The sequence below is a fragment of the Lepidochelys olivacea genome, assembly GCF_965140295.1.
Source record: "Lepidochelys olivacea isolate rLepOli2 genome assembly, chromosome: 2".
Taxonomy (NCBI): domain Eukaryota; kingdom Metazoa; phylum Chordata; order Testudines; family Cheloniidae; genus Lepidochelys; species Lepidochelys olivacea.
Genome location: NC_140412.1, coordinates 131,603,207 through 131,627,336, shown reverse-complemented (window position 1 = coordinate 131,627,336; position 24,130 = coordinate 131,603,207). Strand labels below are relative to the sequence as shown.

At 41.7% G+C, this 24,130-nt stretch overlaps 1 protein-coding gene across 2 annotated transcripts in view; it reads right to left on the bottom strand.

Annotated features, from left to right (window-relative positions):
- CDH12 (cadherin 12) overlaps window positions 1-24,130 on the bottom strand; it is an 852,174-nt gene that overhangs the window by 43,356 nt on the left and 784,688 nt on the right. For both annotated transcript variants that reach the window (XM_084620075.1, XM_084620076.1), the window contains one exon: window positions 10,673-10,860. In XM_084620075.1, the coding sequence (XP_084476201.1) occupies window positions 10,673-10,860 (188 nt within the window). The remainder of the gene's footprint in view (window positions 1-10,672; window positions 10,861-24,130) is intronic.

Sequence of the window (24,130 nt, the reverse complement as noted above, 5' to 3'; positions counted from 1 at the left end):
GATAATTAGTGCAAATCTTACTATACACCTCAAATCCTGACATCCAGTTGACGTCTGGATTGGGCGTCTGTCAGAAAAGTTGATGGCTGAATATCCTCGAGCTGCCTAGTTCCCAGACTAGATTTCTATAAACTTTTCAAGTTTTATAAAGTCTGGAATGTAGTTCCTTGGTATTGTTTTTGTGGTTGCTTCTCACATCACAAAAGAAGGTGTATATAGTGCCCTACTCCTGACAGTCAACTGTAGTTTGTTAAGGTATTCTAGCTGCCAAAAAAATTTCACATCTGTGCTGCCACCTGGTGTCTGATCTATGTAACTAAACCCTATTACGCACATAAAGTTCTTAGTGTTAGTAAACTAGTAACTTTGATGTTAAAGGGCTCCGAGCACAGCAGAATTTGCATTTGATAAATATTTAGTTCCTCAGCTAGTTTTTCCTAAAAGATTCCCCAGTCAAATCTCTATTTCTAATGTGATGATTAAAATGCTTTAAAATTCATGAAAGAAGTTAATAGAGACAAAAAATGCGGTTTTATTAAAAAGCCAGGGTCTATGGAAGTTTTGCTAAAAATCTGTAGAGTTGAATATGTAATGAGCTCCTTTCTACAGTTTTTTTTTAAACCTATTGAAAATTCTTATCTGTACCATAGACGTCTATTAACTTCAAACAGACCGTTACAAAAAACCTGCCATAAAGAAAGGCAATCATTTTGCTTCATTTCATAGGATTTTTCCCATAAGGGAATGACAGTTCTGCTAGCACCAATGTGGCTATTTTTTCAACCATGTAGCTGTAGAGTTATTATGGGAGCATTTTGTAATGATCTCCTGTCAGTCTCATAACAAAGGAGTTTGGCTCTCTTGGCAGGCCCTTTCTTTCTTCTCTCTGTTTCGGCTATTAGCTACTGTATACAGACTCTTAGTAAAGCACTATCAGTGTATGCAGAGCTGTGTATAGCAATATCACTTTGTAAATACTAAAATAAAATAACACATAATGACAAACCACACTATTTAGCTTCATAGGAGGTACCAGGAACTGGTTTAATTAGTGTGAACAGGAAAGCACATCAACCCCTCTGATTTGAAAGTAGAGGTATTTTGAAATATTACTGCTTCCCTTACCCCACATGGAAGTGAAGGAATACTGACAAATAATACTTTAATGTAAATTGTGTAAGGAAAATGCAACAGAGATTTTTTCCTCCCCAACTAGAAGGTTGTCCAAAATTCTAAAAAAAGAAAAGGAGTACTTGTGGCACCTTAGAGACTAACCAATTTATTTGAGCATGAGCTTTCGTGAGCTACAGCTCACTTCATCGGTGAAGTGAGCTGTAGCTCATGAAAGCTCATGCTCAAATAAATTGGTTAGTCTCTAAGGTGCCACAAGTACTCCTTTTCTTTTTGTGAATACAGACTAACACGGCTGTTACTCTGAAACCAAAATTCTAAAGTTGCAAAACATGCTTACTGAGTTGTCTTGATAAGGATGACATAGGTGGGAAAATAACTGTATGTATTCATCTCATTCTCAGAATGAGAAAAATAAGAGCTCACAAAAAGTGCTGAACAGGCAGCCTCATGACCTCCAATATTTATCCATAGAACAAGTACAGCATGACACAGGCAGAACAAGCTTCCCCCAAACTGCCACATCCATATTTCACAGTTCTGTCATGGATGGGATGGTGGGCCAAGGTTTGAATGAACATAAAATGTGATCTGTTGAGTCTGCCAACAAGGAAGTCAATGCGCTCTCATTGGGATGATGTGTTTTTGTAATGTCTCAACAACTGATCCACAAAAATGGGCTGAGACCACCAACTTTAACACAGACTTCCAAAATATCTGTCGGATGTTAACTGTTTTTTTTTTCTTTGTTTTCTTTTGTTTCAGTAACTACTGACTTGCACTGGATTTGAAATAGTAAAAATAAAAATAAAAGTGATAGGGCATGCTGGTCTGTTAAGGAAGATTCCAGCTCCAGCACTGTCCTACGTTTCTGATGAGTGTGCAGAACGAGCAGTATGCTAGGAGCTCTCGTCCAAGGGACAGCTAGGAAATGTTAGCAGTTACCTCCAGGACTGATGAAAAGGAACAAGATGTACATATGAGCTCCATTCCCTCACAACAGGGAGAGAAGAAGCAGCAGAAGGAGTTCTTGGTCTTGGGTGGCAGCTTGAGAAGGATCTGAAGCCACATGGCCAGGGTAAAGCAGCCTGGAGATGGTTTGCTTTCAGTCACCCACAGGAAGCCAGGAACAGGAAGAGGTTGGGGCTTATTGTTTATGATGCACTTTTGTGGTTTTGATCTTTTTGCTAAGACCTCAGAAAATGTCAAGGACTTTAGACAGAGGTGAAGGAAGTGACCTTGAGCAGAAGAAACAGTTTAATATCTGGACTAGATGCCAGCTTCCTTTTAGGGACTTCCAGATGGAATCGGACAGAAGCTCTGCTTCACTCAGTTCACCAAGGTGGACACAGATGCTCAGTATTTGAAAGCCTGTGGCCCGGGCAAAGAATGAGACAGGAAAGGGGTTGATTTTGTTCTTTGATATATTTGGACTGTCATTATTCCAGAAAGGTGTGGCCTAGCTAAAATGGAGTGTTAATCCAACTTCCCAGTGAGAGCAAGTGAGGAAATGGTTGCATTCCCATGACTATAAGGTAAGATCTTGTGACAATGTGGCACATCAATGTTTGTTTTTGCATGCAATGTGATAAGAATGTAGTTAATCAGCCTTGTAATAATGAATTACGAGCAAAATTTATACAGAGGGTATACAGTAACAACTAGAATGTTTAAAGTGAACTGGTGGTAATAGATGTCTAACCAAAGGATAAATTTCCCACTCATCTATACGGAACTCAAAAAATGTTACTAGCCCATACAAACTCCTGCAGTAAGAGTTTCAATTCTTGAACTGCTACCAAACCCAACCAACCAACCAAAAAAACCTGGCAACACTGGCTGATTTGGTCTTTGGAGACTCAAGAGCTCCACTTCCTGTTTTTGATCACTTCATTAGCTTTGTATCTTTTTGATGACCACCATCATCTTTCTGACAGCATTCTTTGCTTTATTGTGGGTATCTACCTATGCCAAAGGCTTGGCATGTCTACTCCTCCTTGTTAAAATATGAAGTCTCCCCATATTACACACACATGGACAATCCTCTCTTACAACTGACTGTCTGTGCTGTGCTGAGTATCAGTGTCTGCAAAAACCCTTGACATTCCCTTGGGTCACATTAGTTTACAGGTTTTAGCTCTCTTGTAATATATCCTGGGACATGTACAAGTGTCCTGTTATTAACAGGCAGCACAGCTTATTGGTTAATGAAGCCTTTTGCTTTTTTGTTACTGTGAGAATTTTTAAAAAGGGAAATACACCTTTGAAGTGCAGGGAAGTAGTGTATTCCAGAAATGGCCTTACAGTAATCATATTATCTGTGCTAGCGAAATAATGGCTGATTTGGTAGTTCAGAATTTCTGGTTGTTTTATAATCACTTTTTTTTAATGCCCATTTTTTTGTCGATGGTCTTGTTTCATATACTCAGTGGTATGTGATACTTACTGGAAGAAGTTTTAGATACTCTGGGAGCTCAGGTGCAAATTCCATAGGTCTGACTCAATATGCATCCTTCTGAGGTAAATAAACGTAGTGCTGTACAGCTTGGTTCTTTCAAGTGTCTCTTGATACTTGCTGTGGTGATTAAGGATCCCCTATCAGTTCTGGTAAGATTAGGGGTTTGTCTTGATGTCACAGGGAAATATATATTAGAGAGACAAGATGGCTGAGTTAACATTTTTTTATTCGGCCAACTTCTGTTCATGGACCTTGGTCCTCCAGGCTGGGGGTTAGGCACAGGGCTAACAACCCTCTCCCGTAAAAAAACAAATATGTTACGGGAACAGCAACAGAGAAATCTACCATTACTGTGTGTGATGGCCTTCAGGAGTCAATGACCCGTATGACTGCCAGTGGTGAAAGACGAAAGGAAGCTACTGGCAGGAAGACTGAAGTGCTCAACACCAAGACAAAAACCAAACTTGTTTTTTGTAATGTACGGACAATGTATGAAACAGAGAAGCTAGCTCAGGTCACAGCAGAGATGAGACGCTACAGCTTACACATCCTGGGTGTCCGTGAGATGGATGGGATCAGGAAGATTAACAACTGCCTTGGGAGAAACTTTGCTGTATTCTGGATGAGATGATGGACAACACCATAAGGGTTTTTGAAGAAGGAATCTTTTGAAGAAGGAAGTAGAGCATTTCCTGCTTGAATGGAAGTCCATCAGCAGAAGACTTATGAGAGCCAGACTGAAAGGGAAACATAATAACACCCTGATTCAGTGCTCTGCTCCAACAAATGACAATGATGGAGAAGTAAAGGACAAATTCTAACTTACATTACAAGCGGAGTTAGAGAGAGTACCATGCCACAACCTAACTATTGTCATGGGACACCTGAATGCCAAGGTCCGTAAGGACAACACAAAGACGGAGCAATTGGAAGACATGGGTGTGGCATCATGAATGAAAACAGAGAGAGGCTTTTTGATTTCTGTAATATGAATGACCTAGTCATCCGTGGAACCCTATTTCAACATCGTGAAATTGACAAGCTGACATGATGTTCTCCAAATGGCAGAGATAAGAACCAGATTGATCATATAATGATCAATGGCAAATGGCGATGCTCACTGACAGATGTGAAAGTGAGAAAGGGTGCAGATGTTGGCAATGACCACAACCTTGTGACCTAAAACTGAGATGTGTGGTCCACCAAACAAGGGGCACAGACATTATGACATTCACAAACTAAAGTTCCCTGAAATACAGAAAGCCTTCATTCTGCAGCTAAAGAACAGGTTTCAAGCACTTGCAAACGTTGATAAAGAGGAGGGGAATGAAGATGAGGCGATCAACAAGAAGTCAGACAAAGTAATAGCAATTTATACACAAAGCAGTGAAGCCTGTCTAGTCTACAGGCAGAAGAGAAGGAAGGAGTGGATTACACCCAGCACATGGAATGCCATAAAAACCAGACTAACCCTGAAGAAAAAAGTTTTAGACACAAAATCCCAGAAGCTGAAGGACAAATACTGTGAGCAGTATAGAAAAGTGCACCAGGAAGTCAAATGCCTTGTGAGAGCACACAGACAACATTATATTGATAATGTGGCAACACAAGCAAAGGATGCAGCTGCTCTTGGTGAACAAGAAACAGTCTACAAAATGACATGGCTTATCAGTGGTAAACAGCAGACACCAAGAAACACTCTCATCAGGGACAAACTAGGCCACCTAATAACAGAAAAAGAACAAGAAATGCGCTGGACAGATCATTTCAAAGAATTGCTGAATGGGGAGCCACCTAAAGAGGAAACAAACATCCAGGAGGCAGAAGAAGATCTTGATATCAACACAGACACCCCAACTAAGGAAGAGATCATTCAAGCCATCAAATCCTTAAAAAATGGGAAAGCTCCTGGCAAGAATAACTTGCAGAATTATTCAAGTTAAATTCTGAGTTAGCAGCATTTATCCTGGCCCCTCTATTTACATCAGTCTGGGAAAGGGAAAAAGCGCCGGATGAGTGGACCATTGGGGTTATAGTGAGGATACCAAAGAAAGGAACTCCCTGTGATTGTAATAACTGAGGTGGTATCACACTTTTATCTGTGCCAATCAAAGTATTGTGTAAGATCATAGTCCAGCATATATCAGAGGCAGTCGATAGCATTCACAGAAAACAGCAAGCTGGTTTTCAAAAACAGCATAGATGCACAGAGCAGACTTTTACTCTAAGAAACATAATAGAACAATACTTAGGATGGCAACGGAAACTCTACATACATTGCATAGACTCTGAGAAGGCTTTTGATAGCATTCACAGGACCAGCTTTTATTTCAACTTTATATGCAGTATTAATCACAGTGAGCTCAATTTTGAAGTGAAAACAGGAGTATGTCAGGATTGTGTCATGTTTGCAATCCTCTTCAGCATTGCCATTGACTGGGTAATGCAGCGTACAACAGAAGACATGTCAAGAGGCATTAAATGGACACCCTTCTCATCCCTTGAAGACCTAAACTTTGCAGATGATCTCACTCTCCTATCACATACCCAATGCCACTGTGCTGGCTGTACAACAATGTAAGTTAGGTAGACTTAATTTTGTAATGTATACTTGCCCTCAGTACATTTCCCAGACCTGAAGAAGTGCTCTGTGTAAGTTTGAAAGCTTGTCTCTCTCACCAACAACAGTTGGTCCATAAAACATATTAACTCACCCACCTTATGTCTCTATAAAATGATAGTCACTATCTATGAAACAGACACATTTACGTGCATAGAAATGAATAATTGTATGTCTAACTACTAATATTTATGAATTGTTTAAAAAGCTGATTGATTAGGATGTTGTTTTTAAGCCATAAGGAATTCCCCCCTACACACACTTTTTAGGTTCATTGCTTTCATTTTCCTTGGAGCTATTCCTATACCAACCACACAGTGGTGCTAAATGCCAATAGAAGCCTCTGACTTGCAGAATGTAACATAATCTGTTTCTTGTTTATAGAATGATCACTGTAATAACTAAGCTTATACACCAGATCATATCTTAAAGCTAAATGGTCAGCAACGCCATTCCGAAATTTAAGATGTGCACCTATTCCATATAAAAAGCATTGGCTTACAAAATCCAGCTAGTGCCAGAGAAGCACAAAACTCCCTCTCCTTGTCAATTCACTTTGAATACTGAAGAGAAAAACCTGGCATGTGTCCTTTCCACCAGCAAATACAGCTTTTCACCCAAACAAATTTACAAAGACTTGTTCAGCAAGACATTTTTCATTTACATATTGAAATTGCACCATTTAAGAGAAAAAGCTGTATGTGGTGAAGGAGAACTTCTACCATGGCAAATTTTTCATGACAAATAAAAACAAGTTTTACAAATAGCATGACTGTGTTTTGATACAGCTCAAACTAGTGCTGAACTACAGCAGTGGCCCAGATATGTTAATAGACTGTGATACAAGAAGCAGAGAGGGGAAAGCAAACTGGCTTTTTAAGGAGACAATAATTGTTTTGGTTAAGTGGTGGTACTGAGCAGCTGCTTCAGCAAATTGTGATTTTTTTAGTCAAATAGTTACTGGAGTCCTAAAGATGAGCCTGAATGTTAATAGGTCCCAATTTAGCAAAGTACTGAAGCATATGCCTAACTTTAAGCATTTTAAGTAGTCCTGTTGAGTCTGAGAATGTACTTTGAAATTTTAATGTTGAGCTTCACAACAACTAGGCCCATGTGCGTAGTCCCATTGACTATATGAGTAGTGAGCGTAACACACATTGTGTCAGATCTCTAAGGGCATTGTGAATGCTCAGCACCTCTGAAAATCAGGACCTAGATCAGAATCCAGTAAAACAGTTGAGATTGTGCTTAATTTTAAGTCTCCAGGTATTCCATGGAAGTCCACTAAATAAGTGTCCTGATTTAAAATACATAAATAGATAAAGTTGCTGATAAAATTCATGAATAATTTTACAGGCTATGTGATGGTCCTTTAAAAAATATGTTCCTTAGTGTAAAGACTAACTAGTATGAAAGGCTAGTGTGTTTGCAAGGGATTTCATTGTGCATATAACAATACAGTAACTACTAGTATCCCAGATAGAGGCAATGCAGATTTGTTGCTTGGCTTGTACTGAGAATGCTCAGTAACATCTGCTGCACTCTTTCTCTCCCCCCTCCCACTATCAGCAGGTAGGAGTCTGCATAAAAAAATGCAGATGAAGAGCCTAATTGCTATATTTCATAGGAACAATGCTAAGCCAAACTTCAACATGGAATATATTAGCACCCTTTTACTGGGACAATATTCCAGTTAAAATACTCATTCCTGAACATAAATAGAGAGTGTGTCTCACTCTCTGGTCACAGCATATGTGTGCACTCCTTATAACAAACAACTAAGGGAGCAGCAAGTTTTCCGCACATCTGAAAATCATGTTGCTCTTATTTATGACCCCTCCAGTAAAGCACCTAAATCAATGCACAACTTTAAGCTTGTGAATCTTTAAGCACCCAAGCCACTGAAGTCTGAAGGGATAAATCAATGGGAATTTTACCTGAGCAAAGTCATACAAAGGGCAAAATGCAGGATCAGGGCCTATGTAAAGGCATCCTTCAATGGAGGGCCCTGCACTCTGGAATTATTCCTTTTGCATTACTTCATACTACAGATCCAGAATTCTTGATCTTCAAAGCCTATCTCTAAGTTCAGGCTCTTTCTGATGGGGAAGATTGAGAGGGGATAGGGTGTTTTTTTTTTTTTGTTTTTTTTTTGGTTTGTTTTTGTTTTCCTATTCAGTGCCAAAGTTCTGTTGCTTGCATTAGGTAATGTTGATTGGCCAATATATTACAGTGAGGATGTTTTTTATTGTTGTAAATGCATTCAGAAGATAACAGGTAACAGGTTGACAATGCAAAGGATAAAATAAGTAAATACAGCAAAAATAGTGTGGAGACCAACAAATAATCAGATTGAGGATTTACCTGTGTCCATGATTTTTTTTTTTATGAGACATTAACCTCTTCCTCACAAGCCAGTCTTGAAGTAAAGTTGGTTAAAATGTGGGATTTCCAGTTTGTGGGAAATTCTTTATTTTTGAAATTTGTCTTTGTTTCATATTAGAATGAATCCATTTAAAAAAAAAATTCCCATGAACCAGAAATCCCCCAACACACAATTCTGTTTTGGAAACACCAACAGATGGTGTTTCCGGAATGAAATCTGCTCCCTGGGAAGCTGAGAGCTGCTGAATGAAATTGACATTCTTGTTAATTTCACAGCTGCCCCAGACCCCTAGGCTCTGGGCTCTAATAGCTCCAAGAGCTCTGGCTAGAGCTAGGGTTCTCAGGGCTTTCAGCATCCCTGCTGTGGAGCTGGGAGCCAACCCCCAGTTACAGCTTGGGCTGCTATGACTTTCAGGAGTGATGGTAACAACATGGGAGGCCTCTCTGTCCCAGAGCCCGGGGGGAGGGGGGGTTGAGTGGCCAGGCTCTTTGCCTTTGCAGTCTTCAAGGAAACCTTTTGTCAATTTCACTGTGGAAGTGAAATACACAAGAGCCTTACAGAAAAGCAGTCAGGGAGCCTTTCTTCTTGACACCCCTCCTCCCCCCAATAAAATAAAATAAACAGAAAATTGAAATTTGTTGGCCAAACTGAAATTCTCTCAGAGAAAAAAAAATAGTTTTGTGAAAAGGGGACATTTTTCATCAGAAAATCATTGTAAAAGAAACAAAAAATTGACCACCTCTACATGGAAGCAATTTAAGATGTTATCTACACTGGACTTTATGTATGTATGTGTTTATTTGCACTAGTGCAGTTGTATCAGTGCAAACCCTTCTGCGTATGTGTTGCTACAGTGCGGGGGGGGGGGGGGGAATCAAATAGTGTAGCCTATCCCCGCTTCAAATGTCTTTGCACAAGTGTAGTGTGTATACACTGTAGTGCATCTGCATTGCTGAAGCTACAACTTTGTGCAAACTACTCTTCCTTCCCTCACACACAGCATAGTAGAGGCTTAAAAGCAAACCCAGGGCCGGGGAGAATTTAATCTTATCTAAAGCCTACTATGCCTGCTCAATTTTTTTCCCAGTCAATCGTTTATACTCATTATTGGTTCAAACTTGGCATCTGGTGGCCCTCACTGTGTTTTCACAAGTGTGACCGTTCAAAATGTAGCTGTTTTTGAAGTATCTGCTGAGGCAAAAGGGTAATCAGAATTTTCCTAAAGAGAGAGAGATAATTTTCCAATAATTCATCAGTTAAAAATGACAAAAGAGATTATATCCAAACTTTTGCAAATGAAGAAGGAAAAAAAGGGTGTCCTGGAAATGACTAGGTATGGAAATGAAAGCTTGAATGTAATGCCACGGTGGCCAGTAAGAGAGGAAGTCCCACAAGGTGGAATGGCCCTTAAAGTTACGTAGTCTTAGCCCCAGCTGTGGCTGATTATCTACCTCCCAGGTGATGGCTTGAAGCCAGGTACGGGTTTTAAACTGAAGATGACCTGCTTCTTCCATTAAAGGTCAACAAAAGATTATAGTGGAAGAGAGACCAGCAGGGAACAAAACACCATGGTTGAAGAACCTGGAAGGGGGTTCTCTACGCCAGCTAGGTGGAAGACCTGGTTGGAGAAACCTATGGCATAGGCAGAAGCAGAAGCCTTATTGGGAAGAGGCTACAAAACTCATCTTGTATAAATTAATAAAGTAAAACAATGTCAAAATCATAGCAAAATGTTTTGATTGACCTGGAATTCCATATTTTCCAAAATTTCATATTGTGGGAAATTTTCATTTTTTGTTGTGAATTGGAAGTATTTTTTTTTAAATGTCAAAATGAAGTATGGAAATGTTGGTTCCTGATCATCTCTAATAATTAGTACATAAACAAAACTCATGCATCACAGGTCATTGTTGATTGAGTGTGACATAAGAGGTGAAATTCTGGCTCCACTGATGTCCATGGAGTCTTTGCCACTGATTTCAATGGGACTAAGATTTCACCCTATATGTCACGTATCATGTTTAGTTGTATGATTCATTTTCAAATTTCAGCCACTAGATTTTTAGTAAATGAATACCTTTTTCAGTTTGATGACCCCTTCCTGGGTGTTCTCATCTGTGGTGATGTCAAATAAATTCCCTCCATCTCCTGGGACGACGTTGTATTCAATTTCTGCGTTTTTCCCAAAGTCAGGATCCACAGCTCTGATTCTTCCAATGGCTGAACCAACAAGTGAGGACTCGGGTACTTTCAAATGGAAGATACCTGAGAGAAAGTGTTAAACAATAATTTGGGGGAGTTTACACAATACACCTGATCAGGAAAAAGCATCCTGTATCAAAATAAACCAGCCTTTGTAAAGATGGTGTGTTCACAACAACATCAGGTTAGAAAAAAACATGTAGCATGACAAGTTAAACATGGCACAGTTAAGTTCCAAGAGCCCCAAATATGGGTTTACGAACCCTGGAGAGCTTAATTGTATGTTTTAATCGTATGTCTACATCATTGACTCTTTTCAATTTGTAGTTAGTGCATGTTCATGAGCATTACTACATAGTCTATTGAAGATGTTTTAATTAATGCAAGCCCTGTGGCCTGAAGACTTAGACTGAAAGGACATCACTGTAAGCATCTGTTGGTGAAATGGGAGTGTCCCAGAGGTGCTTAAGAGCTGGGACTTCACTGGCCAGGGAGCTGGAGAGCTGGCATCAGTTGGAGAGCAAAGCAAGTAGACGGAAAGGGTCAGGCCTCCTTTTACATTTCAGTTTTGTGACGGTTTGGGGCATTGTGGTTAAAATTCAGTTACATTTTGACTATGGGGGATAACCAAATGGAATTGACATAGTTGGGAAATGCAAGGCCAAGACACTGACATTAAATATTCCTGGGCCCACCCTAACTGACACTGCTGTCAGGCACTATTGGGTCAGGGAGCCTGGATAGAGCAGAAGAAGAGACAGAGAGAGAGTAAAAAGACTGTTGTCTGCTTTTGGGAGAGCCTGTCTAGTGGTAAGGGCTCTGTCAAAGTCCTAGATCTCAATGATGTCTCTTTAAGAGCTGAGCCAAGCCTGCTGTATTTGCGGAGTGTGCAGACACTGGTGGCAACTTCAAGGCAGTAGCGGCAGCATGGTGGCAACAGATAGTACAGGGCAGCAGTGGCAGTAAATGGTGCCAAGTGGCAGCAACTGCAGCAATTGTTCTGTGGCAACAGATGGCTCAGAGTTTTGGTGGCCCCTTTATCCATCCATTTCACAATGATGGCTAATGGAAAAATATAGCAGCACTAAGGTTTCACCCTGTCACCTTAAATACCAGTGGAGTACCGTATTCAATAAATAGGGCAGCAGATTTGTTACAGTGGGGAAAAAAAAGTCAGATAGTGTGATTTTTTTTTCTATTTGTCCATGACATTTTTTTCTGTCTGTGACTCACCGCATAGCAACATATGCTTTTCGGCCCCTGTCCCATGATGCTCAGCCTAGCTTCCCACTCTGGGCATTGTGACTTGATGCACCAGGTCACACCACCACTCAGGTTTGGTCAGGCCTCCCTCTGTCATGACAGGGAGGGATGAGGGGCAGATCAAATCTGAGCCCGCACTCCTGTTAGATTACAATGTCTGGAGCGAAGACCTGTGCCCAGCCCCACAGGAGGTAGGAGTGACTCGCCAATTGTCCCCTATCATCATGTCCAGGCTGAGATTAGGGTTGTGGTGCCAGGAGCGGAGAGTGCTGAGTAGCGTGGTTGGTGTCCCCATGGTGAGATGAGGAGGAGGACATTCCTTATCAAATCAGGATAATTCCTTATCAAAATCAGGCAGCAGTCCCAGCACATGTATGACTCTTACTCAACTTACTGTGACTGCTCTGGGATTTTTGCTAAAAATCATCCCTACCAATAAGTTATGCAATTTCTAGAGCAACACACACACAGCTTTCAGGTATCAAAATATTAGCCCCCAGAGAGTGTTCTTTCTAAAATGTTAAGGCCAGACTTATAAAGCTCCAATTGTACACACCAGGGTTTTTTATTTTGTTTTTCATTTGAAAAACCAGACAACCATGAATCAAACTTCAATAGTCATTCATAATCACACCCACTTGTCTATGCCTATGCAAATTTTGCTCTCACAGAAAAAGGTGGCTTGGAACGGAGGCCAAAAATCTTAATTAATATACCTTTCATAAAAGGGCTTCTGAATGCATTAATTCCACCCTAACAAATGGCCTAATCCTGCTTCCCTTGAAAGCAATGGGAGTTTGGACATTGATTTCAGCAGGAGTAGGCCAGTAATCAGGACAATAAGGCTTAACTTGAGGCACTGCTGCTTGACTGAAGAGGAAGACATATGTCTATAACATTAAGCTTTAGCTTGTCTGCGGCATTATTATTATTTCTGACCTTTCAACAAAACCAAAAGAAGTTTTGGCTTTTGTGTTTTTTTATGATAGTGCTTGAAGCATGAAAATGGCCACAGCCTAAGGGCCACTATAGCTATAGTAGGCACTGCACAAACACAGAGTAGTAGATGGTCCCTGCCCTGAGGAACTTACAATCTATACATACCATCCAAACCCAGAGTTGCGGACGGGATATAACACAGAGAGTGAACTATGAGAGCGTGACAAATATCATGTTCGTGAAATGATTTTTTGGGGGGAGGAGTTAAGTTAGGAGGGAGACCAGCTAAAGGAAAAGGAAAAGGAGAGGGAAGAGAAGGGTGAGGGAATGGTCAGGGGAGAAGAGGGGAAGGTAAGGAGTGAAGCTCAGGTGTAGAGAGACCATTGGGGAGGGTTGGGAAGGAAGAAGGTTGGAGCAAACAGCCGATCAGCACAGGGCAGATAAAGACCACTTAAAATTGTTGAAAGTTCTCTGAATAATGTCTAAAGGTCCCTGTTCTGGCTGCCTGTGATCCTACCAGTTGCAGTCTCTGGGTGGCTCCTCTCTGAAATTTTTCCCCATAGATGCATGGCTGGGGCATTGCTTCTAGCCTGGGGCTATGGTGGAGGGTTCCCCTGCATGGTTCTCGGTCCAGGAGAGTGCTGGAGAGGCAGGGATCCTAGTATTAATACATTTTAGTGAAGCCAAGCGCCTCTCTATGCATTAAGAATAGGGTCTCAGAGCTCTTTTGAGTTGGTGGCACTAAGAGTCAATCATAGCATGATACTACAGTATGTCTGCTGAAACTAATTTGCAACTTTAGGAGTTCAGTTCAGCAGACCCATTTTACTCTGGTTCACTTTATCACTACTCTGACACTCAACAGAACTGGGAAGTTGCTGGAGTCTAGTTGCGCTGGATCACACTCTTGCAACTCCCCTACTGTTTTTCTTTTGGCTTATCAATGTTTTGCGTATGGCTCTTTACATATGCAGATAAATCAGACAAAACCTACAAACCTTTAAGTAAAAAAAGAAAGGGGCCAACCTAGGCAGCTTTGACTACATATGATAGAGGCCTATGGAACACTTCCCCAAGGCAGTAGTTCAGTCACTCTTGACTGGAAAGGGCTGGGTCAATTCATAGCCCACCTAAAGGCAGGCTAGGAGACATTCACAGTATTGAGAGAAGCTGGAGGGCTCCCTGTAGGAGAGCCACCTCCTTATTGGTTTTTAAATGCACAGTACACTTGGTGTCAACTTCTTCAGCTTTGCAAAATTTTGCAAAGAGAAACATTCTCAAGGGAGTCCACCAGTGCTACTAGATTAGGAACAAACCTTTTCTGTCTTGTGAGTTAGGAACACACCAGTAATTATTCATATCTGTATTGTGGTAGATATATTATTTGCTGGCCTACTTGAGGGGGTACTGTGTAATTACGCACTGCCTGCCTTCTCCCTGCCTTTCAGGAGGCATGGGTGTGAGGACACAGGCTGGCTTTCGTGATTAAGAGAGAATCCCCAAGTGTAAAAATTAGTTGGGTCAGCAGCCCCATTTGGTTGCATTAACAAAGTTGTAAAAGGTTGCTCCGATACGTTTCCCCTATTTTTTCCCCTTTTGATGTAACATGCTGAGCTCTGTTTTTCAGCAGGAAAAAAATAATGAGGCAAATAACAAGAAATGTCAAGTCAGACTTGGCTCAGCTATTTCTTAGTGGTACCTCACTGATTTAGATTCAGGAGTAAATTTTTTTAGAGTAATGTACAGGAGGTACAATCACAAATCTTATTATTAGTTAATGAGATTTGAGCTCCATGTGGACAGGTATTGCTAAAAGAAAAGAGAAACCTGACATCGACCAACAGGATTTTATTTATTGTGCCCCCCACTCAGCTTTAACTCTGTTACCTGAGTTTTCCCCAAATATTTATGGGGAATATCACAAAAATCATTGTTTCAGCATTGCTCTGTACAGCCACAGTTTTAACAACCATAAAGCAAAGGAACACAAGAGACTGAATTTCCTCCCTCTTTCCCGAGTAGATATATTCTTAGTGAGCTGAAAAGCAACCAGATTCACTAAGAACAAAACATTTCTCGATCAAATATTGTGCCTGGTTGTAAAGTGTATGGGACTTATATAGAGCCAAAGAAACTCTACATTACTCATTTCAGATAGTTTAGGCTAAATCCGTTTATTTTCAGTGACCTGGCATTTTATCAGTTCCAGAAGTATAACAGCAGTAAAGCTACGGTCATTCAGATTAATTTGAAATCTGAAGCGATCTTCAACTCTACCAGAGTCAGATCCCTGCAAATGTACTACATAACTATGCTTCCATCATGCTCCCATAACAGTTCCTTTGTAGCATGTGGAAGCGCTTAATGGTACTACCTTGAGAACTTACTTCTAAAGTAATAACAATGAATACAAATAATGTAGATTTCTGCCAACACAGGAAAAAAAGCATTGACAGAGTATAACTTATGAAAACAAAACTTCCTATTTTTTCTCAATTTTTTTCTTCTTTGTAAAGAAAAATTGTGAATTAATATTGGATAATAAGGACTTCTTGTGAAAAAGACTAGAATGACCATTCAGAGAGAGATTTGGTCTCTCTTTAGTCTATAATGTTCCACTGTAATGGATTTGCTGTGACACCTTTCTTCTGGTAAATTATTATTTTCGGTTCTGCCTGTATACAGTCCTGCATGTATTCACTGCACAACTATATTGAAATCAACCTGGATTAGCAGTCTGTTCTGCCTATTCCCTAACACTCTGGAGACCTTCTGTGGTCCTCCAGAGCCAAAATGAAACATGGGACAAGCAGGACAAACAAGCTTATGCAGAAACTAGTTACACTGCAAAAGCATTTGTCACAAATGGGCAGTCCCCCAGGGCCATGGAGAATAGGGACTGACAAGAGAAACATGCTGATTTCTGAGCAATCTGATTTCCTGGGCTTTTTACCAGTAGCAGTGGGGGTGGGGAGAGGCAGAGGTGAAAGTAAGCCCGTCCAGTCCGGAGTACCAGTAAAAAAAGATGCAGTAGTATACTGGCAAATAAGTGGAGCATTCAGTACCGGCTTACTTTCACCTCTTTTGGCTGCAGAACAAAAAGTTCAGCTAAAAGCTTGGAAAGGGAAAACTCACTGTCACATTTGTTTGTTGTTTCTCTCACTTTCCTCCTCCAGACAGGCTGCTGACGGGCTAGGCTCCACCTTCCCTGGACCCCTGCACTCAGCAGGGGCTGCAGGGGCTCCCCTCTAGCTTGGAGCAGGGAACAGGAGGACTGGCTGAGGGAGAAGCCTCCCCAGGTAGCCTGCTGCCTGCATAAGAACAGTTTAAATTTAACTGTTCACTCCCTGGTTCAGACCCCAGATTCGGGCTATTTCTGGCTTCCTTGTTAATTTCACTCAGGGTTGTTGCTGGGAGCAGGGGAGAGGGGGTTGTGTGAGATCAAGGTGGGGCATTTGGCTGTCCAGCTTAAATCCAGAGATAGTAAAAGCCAGTGGAAGGGGAAAACTCACTATCACATTGGTTTATCTCCTCCCTCCTCCTCCAGCCAGGCTGCCCAACGAGGCTAGCCTCAGTGCTTCCCTGACCCCCTGCACTCAGCAAGGGCTGCAAGGGCTCCCCTCTAGCTTGGAGCAGGAAGCAGAGGGACTGGCTGAGGGAGAAGCCTCCCCAGGATGCCTGCTGTCTGCATAAGAACAGTTTAAACTTGCTGCTCCCTCCCTGCTTCAGACTGGGATTCAGGGCTCTTTCTGGCATCCTTGTTAATTTCATTCACAGTTGGGGGTGGGGTGGGGTGGGGATGGGAAGTGAGACCAAGGCAGGGGCAGAATATAATAGGCATTTTACTGCACAGCTTACATCCAGCTTAAATCCAGAGCTAATAAAAGCCAGTGGAAGGCTCAGTGCTTCCCCAACCCCTGCACTCAGCAGGGGCTGCAAAGGCTCCCCTCTAGCTTGGAGCAGGGAGCAAGGGGACTGGCTGAGGGAGAAGCCTCCCCAGGATGCCTGCTGTCTGCATAAGAACCGTTTAAATTTAGCTGTTCACTCAGTGGTCTGAACCCTGGAATTAGGGGCTATTTCTGGCTTCCTTGTTAATTTCACTCAAGGTTGTTGGGGCGGGGTACCAAAGCCTGGGCAGTTTTCTGCCCCCTGGATGAGGCAATCTTCAATAATATAATACACAAAAAATACAACTAAAAATCAGGAACCATTTCCAAGTTCAAATCTATCCCATTTCCTCCCCAGCAGAGGATTATGGTTGTGATGCCCAAACTGCTTGCAGATCCTCTTTGAAATGTTAGTGTTTAAAAAATAAAAACATGGAGAACATGGTGGGATGATGTGTTCTGATGATCGGGGTTTATTTTGGGCAAAGCAATTTTGGTAAAACATCTAAAGATTCACAGGGAAAGCAAATAGCCCCATAGACAAAACCACAAAGGACTGGAGGGGAAAACTGGATATTCAGGGAAATTATTGTGCCTCCTTTGAAAGAAATAGTAGTTTTCATTCCACCCTCTTTATATATTGAATTAAACACCTGAAATGTCCTTAGGACATAGGGGCTCAGATCTCTTTTTGTTTTGTGGGTGTCGGTGTCCTGCAGAGTGCGGAGGCTGAAATTGATAAAACTTTTTCTAAGTATCTTGCATATTTCATGGCAGCTATTCTAGTTGTCCTGCATTCACCCTGGTGTTCCCCTACTAATAGCCACCCATTGGTATGCCCCCTGCACCCTTGAAGCTAATACCTCAGGAACTTCTGCTTAACCTGTGCTGCTTAATGGCATCTTGCCCCTGGGGTAGGGGGGGGGGGTGGGGGGCTGGTGGTCTGATTCCTACAGTGAAGAGCTATCTTTTCTGAGAGATCCATCCATACTGGACATATACATTTGGAACATACCTGGAATAAGAGTAGATTTAGATCTAGCTATTAGATCTAGCAAGTCAGATATCAAGGATTGTTTAATCTCCCTCCCAGGCACATAAAAGTGTGCAAGGGGCACACCAATGAGTGAAATTAACAAGGAAGCCAGAAATAGCCCCGAATCCACGGTTCAGACCATGGCGTGAACAGCTAAATTTAAACTGCTCTTATGCAGGCTACCTGGGGAGGCTTCTCCCTCAGCCAGTCCCCCTGCTCCAAGCTAGAGGAGAGCCCCTGCAGGCCCTACTGAGTGCGGGGGTTGGGGGAATGGGGAGCCTAGCCCCGTCGGCAGCCTGGCTGGAGGAGGAGGAGGAGGGAGGACAAGGAGAAAAATGTGACAGTGAGTATTCAGGCTTATTCCAATAGTAAAGTTTTATTACTGACAGTACTGGTAGTAGTAATAGTAGCTTTATTTTCTATAAGCTAAGTCACGCAATGGGAGGGATCCATGAAGTATGTAGGAGAGATGGGTTGCTTGTGTTTGGACTGTCCGGGTAAGAAATGTAACTTACTTCCACCCCTGGCCTCGCCCCTTCCGCCTGAGGCTCCGCCCCTTCCGGGGGAGAACAAGTGGGACCCGTACCGGTAAGAGCTGTATTTTACTTTCACCCCTGGGGAGAGGTGAATGGCTGGGTCTTGTGAGGAGAGCGGCAGTGCAGAAATTCAGCACATGCCTGTTCTGTAAAGTGGCTAAAGATACAGATTTAGCAAGAAATGCTTTTGTATAAGACTTGGTACATGTAATCAGAGATAGGTGCTGACTTTTGTAAAGGGCAGATGATTATGGGGGACTACCAGAGGTACAGCAGATCAATCCGTTTCTTTTCTCAATCAGCTCTGGGTCAGTCTTTAGCTATTTCTCCATTTGGTCACATTAAGCCAAGTATAGCCATGAAGTGGTATGATTTAACCACAGTACAAGCCATGTGTAGTAAGGCCAGTGAGAGTCCAGACTTCCCCATAGCACCCTATCAAATCCCTCAACCCTATCCTGGCTGAAACTTGTAAGATTGTTGTGAGATCCATTAAATTCAATGCTGGTGGACCTTGCAAATCAAAGTTAGTGTGTCTAATCTCAGGTCTATATAAACTGTCAATCTCAGCTGAGTTTGCGTGAAACTCAGAAGTACATAGCCAGACACTGCTTCCCAAAACCAGTGATTCTCTAGTTACGATGCAAGGAGTTCAGGAATGTCTCAGGCTGCAGGCACAAAAGAGAGGCAAAACGGTTTTCTACGCCACAGCTGACAATAGCACAAATTGACAACCTACCCAGTTCTTATACTATGTTGTGAGTATGCAGGAGAATGGCAGACTGAGGAGGTATTTGCAGAGTTCATGGAAAAATGGGGGGAGGGTCGGAGCAACTTTGTTACCACTGAAGATCTTAGGCCTAAAGACTCATGAAGAATCTTGGCTGGCCCCCAAAGACACTGACAAGGCCAAGGTGAGGGATGGGAATACAACCACCTGCTACATCCCACCCAGAACACTTCAAAAGCAAGGGATGGGATCCCAGATGTTTTCGGGAGAGGGGCAGGGTTGTGTGAGTGAGGAGAGAACAGTGATGTTTCACTGAAACTCAGTCCAGGTGTGCAACACTTTTGGCTCAGTTGGGTTAAGCTTCACTTTCTGAGGCCCGAAGCTGGGTGAGTTCTGATGTGTTTTGGTTTTCCTCACAAATATTTTTCTATACCTGGAGTTAGTGGATGTGTCTCCACTGATTTCTAGTCTGGATTTGGATCAGAGCCTTTATGTCCAGTCAACCCGTGGTATGCCTGCCAGAAAAGTTGTCACCTATGATAAGAACAATGGCCTGAGATCACCATTTCATTTCACAAAGACCAGGAAACAGCCATTAGATGGTATTATAGCCAAGTCACCTACAACAGGGGCAGGATCCATACTGTCTTTCAGCAAAATGGCTATAAATCTCATTAACAAAGCTTTAGTCATCCACAAAAGTGCTTTTATGTGTAAAAAATATCCTTTCCTGCTGTTTCTTTAGCTATGTTTATTTTAGTTTTTCTTTTAAAAAGTAACATCTAAAGCACTGTTTGCTCACTATTAATGCCATGTAATAGACAACCTACAAGAAATAATTCCTACTGTAGCTTTCTGTTTGGTCAAGATCTCATTTGTTGTTGTGGGAGGGAGGCTGTGTATTTGTTTGGCAGAATTTTCAATTTATTATGAACCTTGAAAAGCTAATGTTCAAAAGCAACCTCATTGAAAAGAGAACCATCCCTCGAAAAATAAAATGAAAACAAATATTGTGCTTCTTGTTAGCTTAACCCACCAAGACATCTCAATTATTCAACCGAGAATGGCATCGGAAATGTTTGGGCAAGTTTTTTGAGGTGCTATTTGCCTGATTTAAGGAGAATCCAAGAAGGATGGTCAGTGTATGATGGTTACTTGCCTATAGTCTAATATAATTTGTTGTTGTACTGACAAATGTAAAAGGTAAAATAAGATAATTACTTGGCACTTACATAATTCACATTTTTTAATCAGTTGTGATAATATTGTTTAAGTAGCTATTCCTGGTACTAGTACTGGGAAAACATAATGATGTCTTCCATTCACATAGTTTACACCAGAGATTTTGAAACATGCATATGGATGTTAAGCATAAAATGGGAACAATACGGTTAGATTTGTTTTATATTAATTCTGAAGATTTTAACCAAACATTTCTATTTCGATATTTCTACAATATTTATAAAGATGTATGGTGCTTCATAGATACAAAAAAGATTATGCTCAAAAGTAACCAACCTTGTTTCAAACACTTACAAGAAAAAAATGGCATTTTTGAATCAGCTTTGCTGCTGGGGATTCCACTATACTACCATGGGGGGAAAACACAACAATTTTGTTTATTCCTTCTATAGAATTTAAACAGAATGGTTTATGAGACCACCAAAGTGATAAAAATATATTGTCTGGGAGAGGACATGGAGTTTGTGATGCTCTGATTAATATTTCAATACATTGCTTCTTAACATCTTGTGGAAGCACTTTTCATACTTTCTCCACCACTACAGAACCTCAAATAACAACATTTTATTAATCATCAACTCTTAATATCCCACACTTATATTGCTCCCAAGAATGTTTATTATGGAACCATAACTTGCACATCCCCATTACGCACAATTCTACCGTCAGTTTCTGCTATGGAGAAATGTCCACTTCTTTTCAGCAAACTGTGTGCACAGGGTCTGAAACAGAAAATAAGATTTCAGATGTATCTAGATGCAATTATCCATATATATGTGATTACAAATACAAAATGTAGTTCACCCTGCTTCAGTTATGACTTTTCTGTATGCAGTTTCTTTTGGGCTAATTTTCTCTGCAGATTTTCACTTTAAAAGTGAGATGTATTCAGAAAAAATAACATCTAAATTTGGGATGGTGTGCCTAAAAGGTGAGTTTCTGCAACTCCCATCAAAGCCTATGAGAGCTGTAGGGGCTCAGCCCTTTTGAAAGTCAAAGCACCTATTTAGGTGCCTAAATATGGATTTAAACACCTTCCTTTGAAAATATTGACCATTACCTTTTGTATACTGTACAAACTTGCTGTGTAAGTCACTGAAAGAGGAAAAAAAAGTTACCAACTTTACTGTCGTTCTTTGAGGTGTGTTGCAGATATCCATTCCTCTGTAGGAGTACAGTTGTTGGAGAAATGTTTCCATCAGTGGTACCTGTCGGGGCGGCTTCAATACCCTTTGCTGTTGCATGCCACCACATGCAGGCGTGAGAGGATGGAGCTGCACTCATCCCCCTCTGTTCCTTCTGACCAGAAGGGAAGGATTGCAGGTCATGGATTGGACATGTGCAACACATCTCAAAGAACAACAATCAAGGAAAGGTAGGTAGCTGTTTTTTCTTCAGTGATTGAACATATTCATTCCACTGTAGGTGACTCTCAAGTAGATTACCGTGGAGGTGGGCTCGTAATCTATCTGAACAGCAATTGTAGAACAACCCATCAAGACTGGCAGTGTTCCTGAATTGATGTGAAATGGAATAATGAACAGCAAAAGTGTAAACTGATGACCAAGTCACAGCTTGGCAAATATCTCAAATAGGTACTTGTTCCAGGAAAGATGCTAAAGCTGCTTGTGCTCGAGTTGAATGGACCAACACTCTAGGTGACATGACATGAATTAACTGTAGCTCAAATGCAAGAAATCCAGGAGGAAACCTTCTGAGTAGAAACTGGTTGGCCTTTCACCCTGCCCCAACTGCGACAAATAACTGAGAGGAGGGTCTAAAAAAGACCTGGTGTGGTCCAAGTAGAAGACTAAAGCTCGTCTCACAGGCAGTGAATGTGTGTGAATATCCAGAAAGAAAGTTGGCAAATACATTGCCTCGTTAATGTGGAAACTAAAAGCCATCTTTGTCAAGAAAGTTGGGTGAGGGCAGAGGTAAACATTATCATTATGGAAACTGTAGAAGGAGGGTCTGAGACCAAAGCTCTCAACTCACTCACTTCAAATACTGAGAGGTGCAGTGGGGAGCAAGCACCAAGAGATTCAAATGGTGGCCCCATTAATTTTGCTAGTACCAGGCTGAGATCACATGGAGAAACAGGTTTTGCATCTGTGGATATAACAAGTCTAACACTTTTAAAAATCTGATAGCTATGGGATTGGGGGGAAAAGGGTGGAAGGGTGGAAAGCTGAGATAGCTGCCAAATGTACTTTAATAGAACTAACTGTCAGACCTTGATGTTTTACCTGCAACAGATAGTCCAAAACATGGTTGATGGAAGCTTGCACTAGAAAGGCACATTTTTGTTGAGACCAGCTAGAAAAAAATGTTTCTATTTGGCCAGGTAAGTATGCTTTGTTGAAGGGTTTCTGTTATTCCAGAAGCACTTCCTGAATGCTTTTAGAGTACACCCTTTCCAAAAATGTTAGCCATGAGGCATCCATGATGTCAAGTGGAAGGTGTGACACCTGGGACCCCAGTATTCACCACTGCCATGTAATTAGGATATGTTTTGTACAAAGTATGCCTTGTGAGCAGTGTTCCCTCTCATTTTTCACATCCATGTGCGGAATTAATTTTGTTATGTGCACCGATGTGGAGGTGATGTGTGGTGGGGCTGAGGATGAGGGACTCGGAGTGTGGGAAGGGGCTGAGGACAGGGGCAGAGGGTTGTGGCGTGAGGGGATGAGGGCTCTTGCTGAGGGTGAGGGCTCTGGGGTGGGGGTGGGGATGAGGGGTTTGGGATGCAGGCTGCCCTGGGGCTGCTGTGAGGAGAGAGGACTCCCCACAGCCCTCACTCAGCACAGCTGCTGGGACACCTACGCATGGCCATGGCAGCTATGGCGGGGATGGGCTGGGGCCGGGGCTGGGGTAGAGATGCCTCTCCACAGCCACAGCAGCTCCGGCAGGGCGGGGCTGGGGAGGGGTGCCTCTGCCCAGAGGTGCGGCCCTTAATAGAACTGCTGCGCAGCTGCATGGCCAGCAGCTTAGACAGAACTTAGCTTGTGAGGTATCATTTGAAAAGTCTTCTTCTGCTGTACATTCATATCTCATTGGATTGTATGTGCTATCGTTGTATGTGAAGTTAGGCTACGTATGTGTTACTGAAACATGTTGGGTGATTGAAAACACTCACAAGCAGATTTTGAGGTACAACAGTAAAAAAGGCCAAACAATGTTAATGGCGTATTGAGGAAATGCACACAGGCACAAGAATTACCCCAGGAACCGTGTACAATAGAAACCTCTCAGAGACTGCACTACACAATGGGAACTGTTTGACCCAGGTCACAGAAAAAGAGCTTTCCAGCAAGTGGAAAGAAGATATAAAAGGGGGACAGTGACATAATGATGGGACCTCACTCTCCTTACAAAAAACACACCTAGAAACACCTGAGGAATAAAGACTGAAGAAGGAGAAGTGATGGTCCCAGGCTAAGGGATTTCTAACCTGTGTGTGAAAACCTGGTATAGTCAAGCTGAAAAGGAAAGGCAGTTTGTGCCTTAAGAACCTGCCAGCCTGTTTATCAATCAGGGTGAGAATTTGCTAATTCATATCTACCTATCTAGTGTGTTAAGCTCAGTTTTAGGATTTGTTTATTTATTAAGGTAATCTTCTCTGATCTGTTTGATATCACTTATAACCACTTAAAATCTATCCTTTTTTAGTTAATTAATTTCCATTTGTTTTATCTAAAAC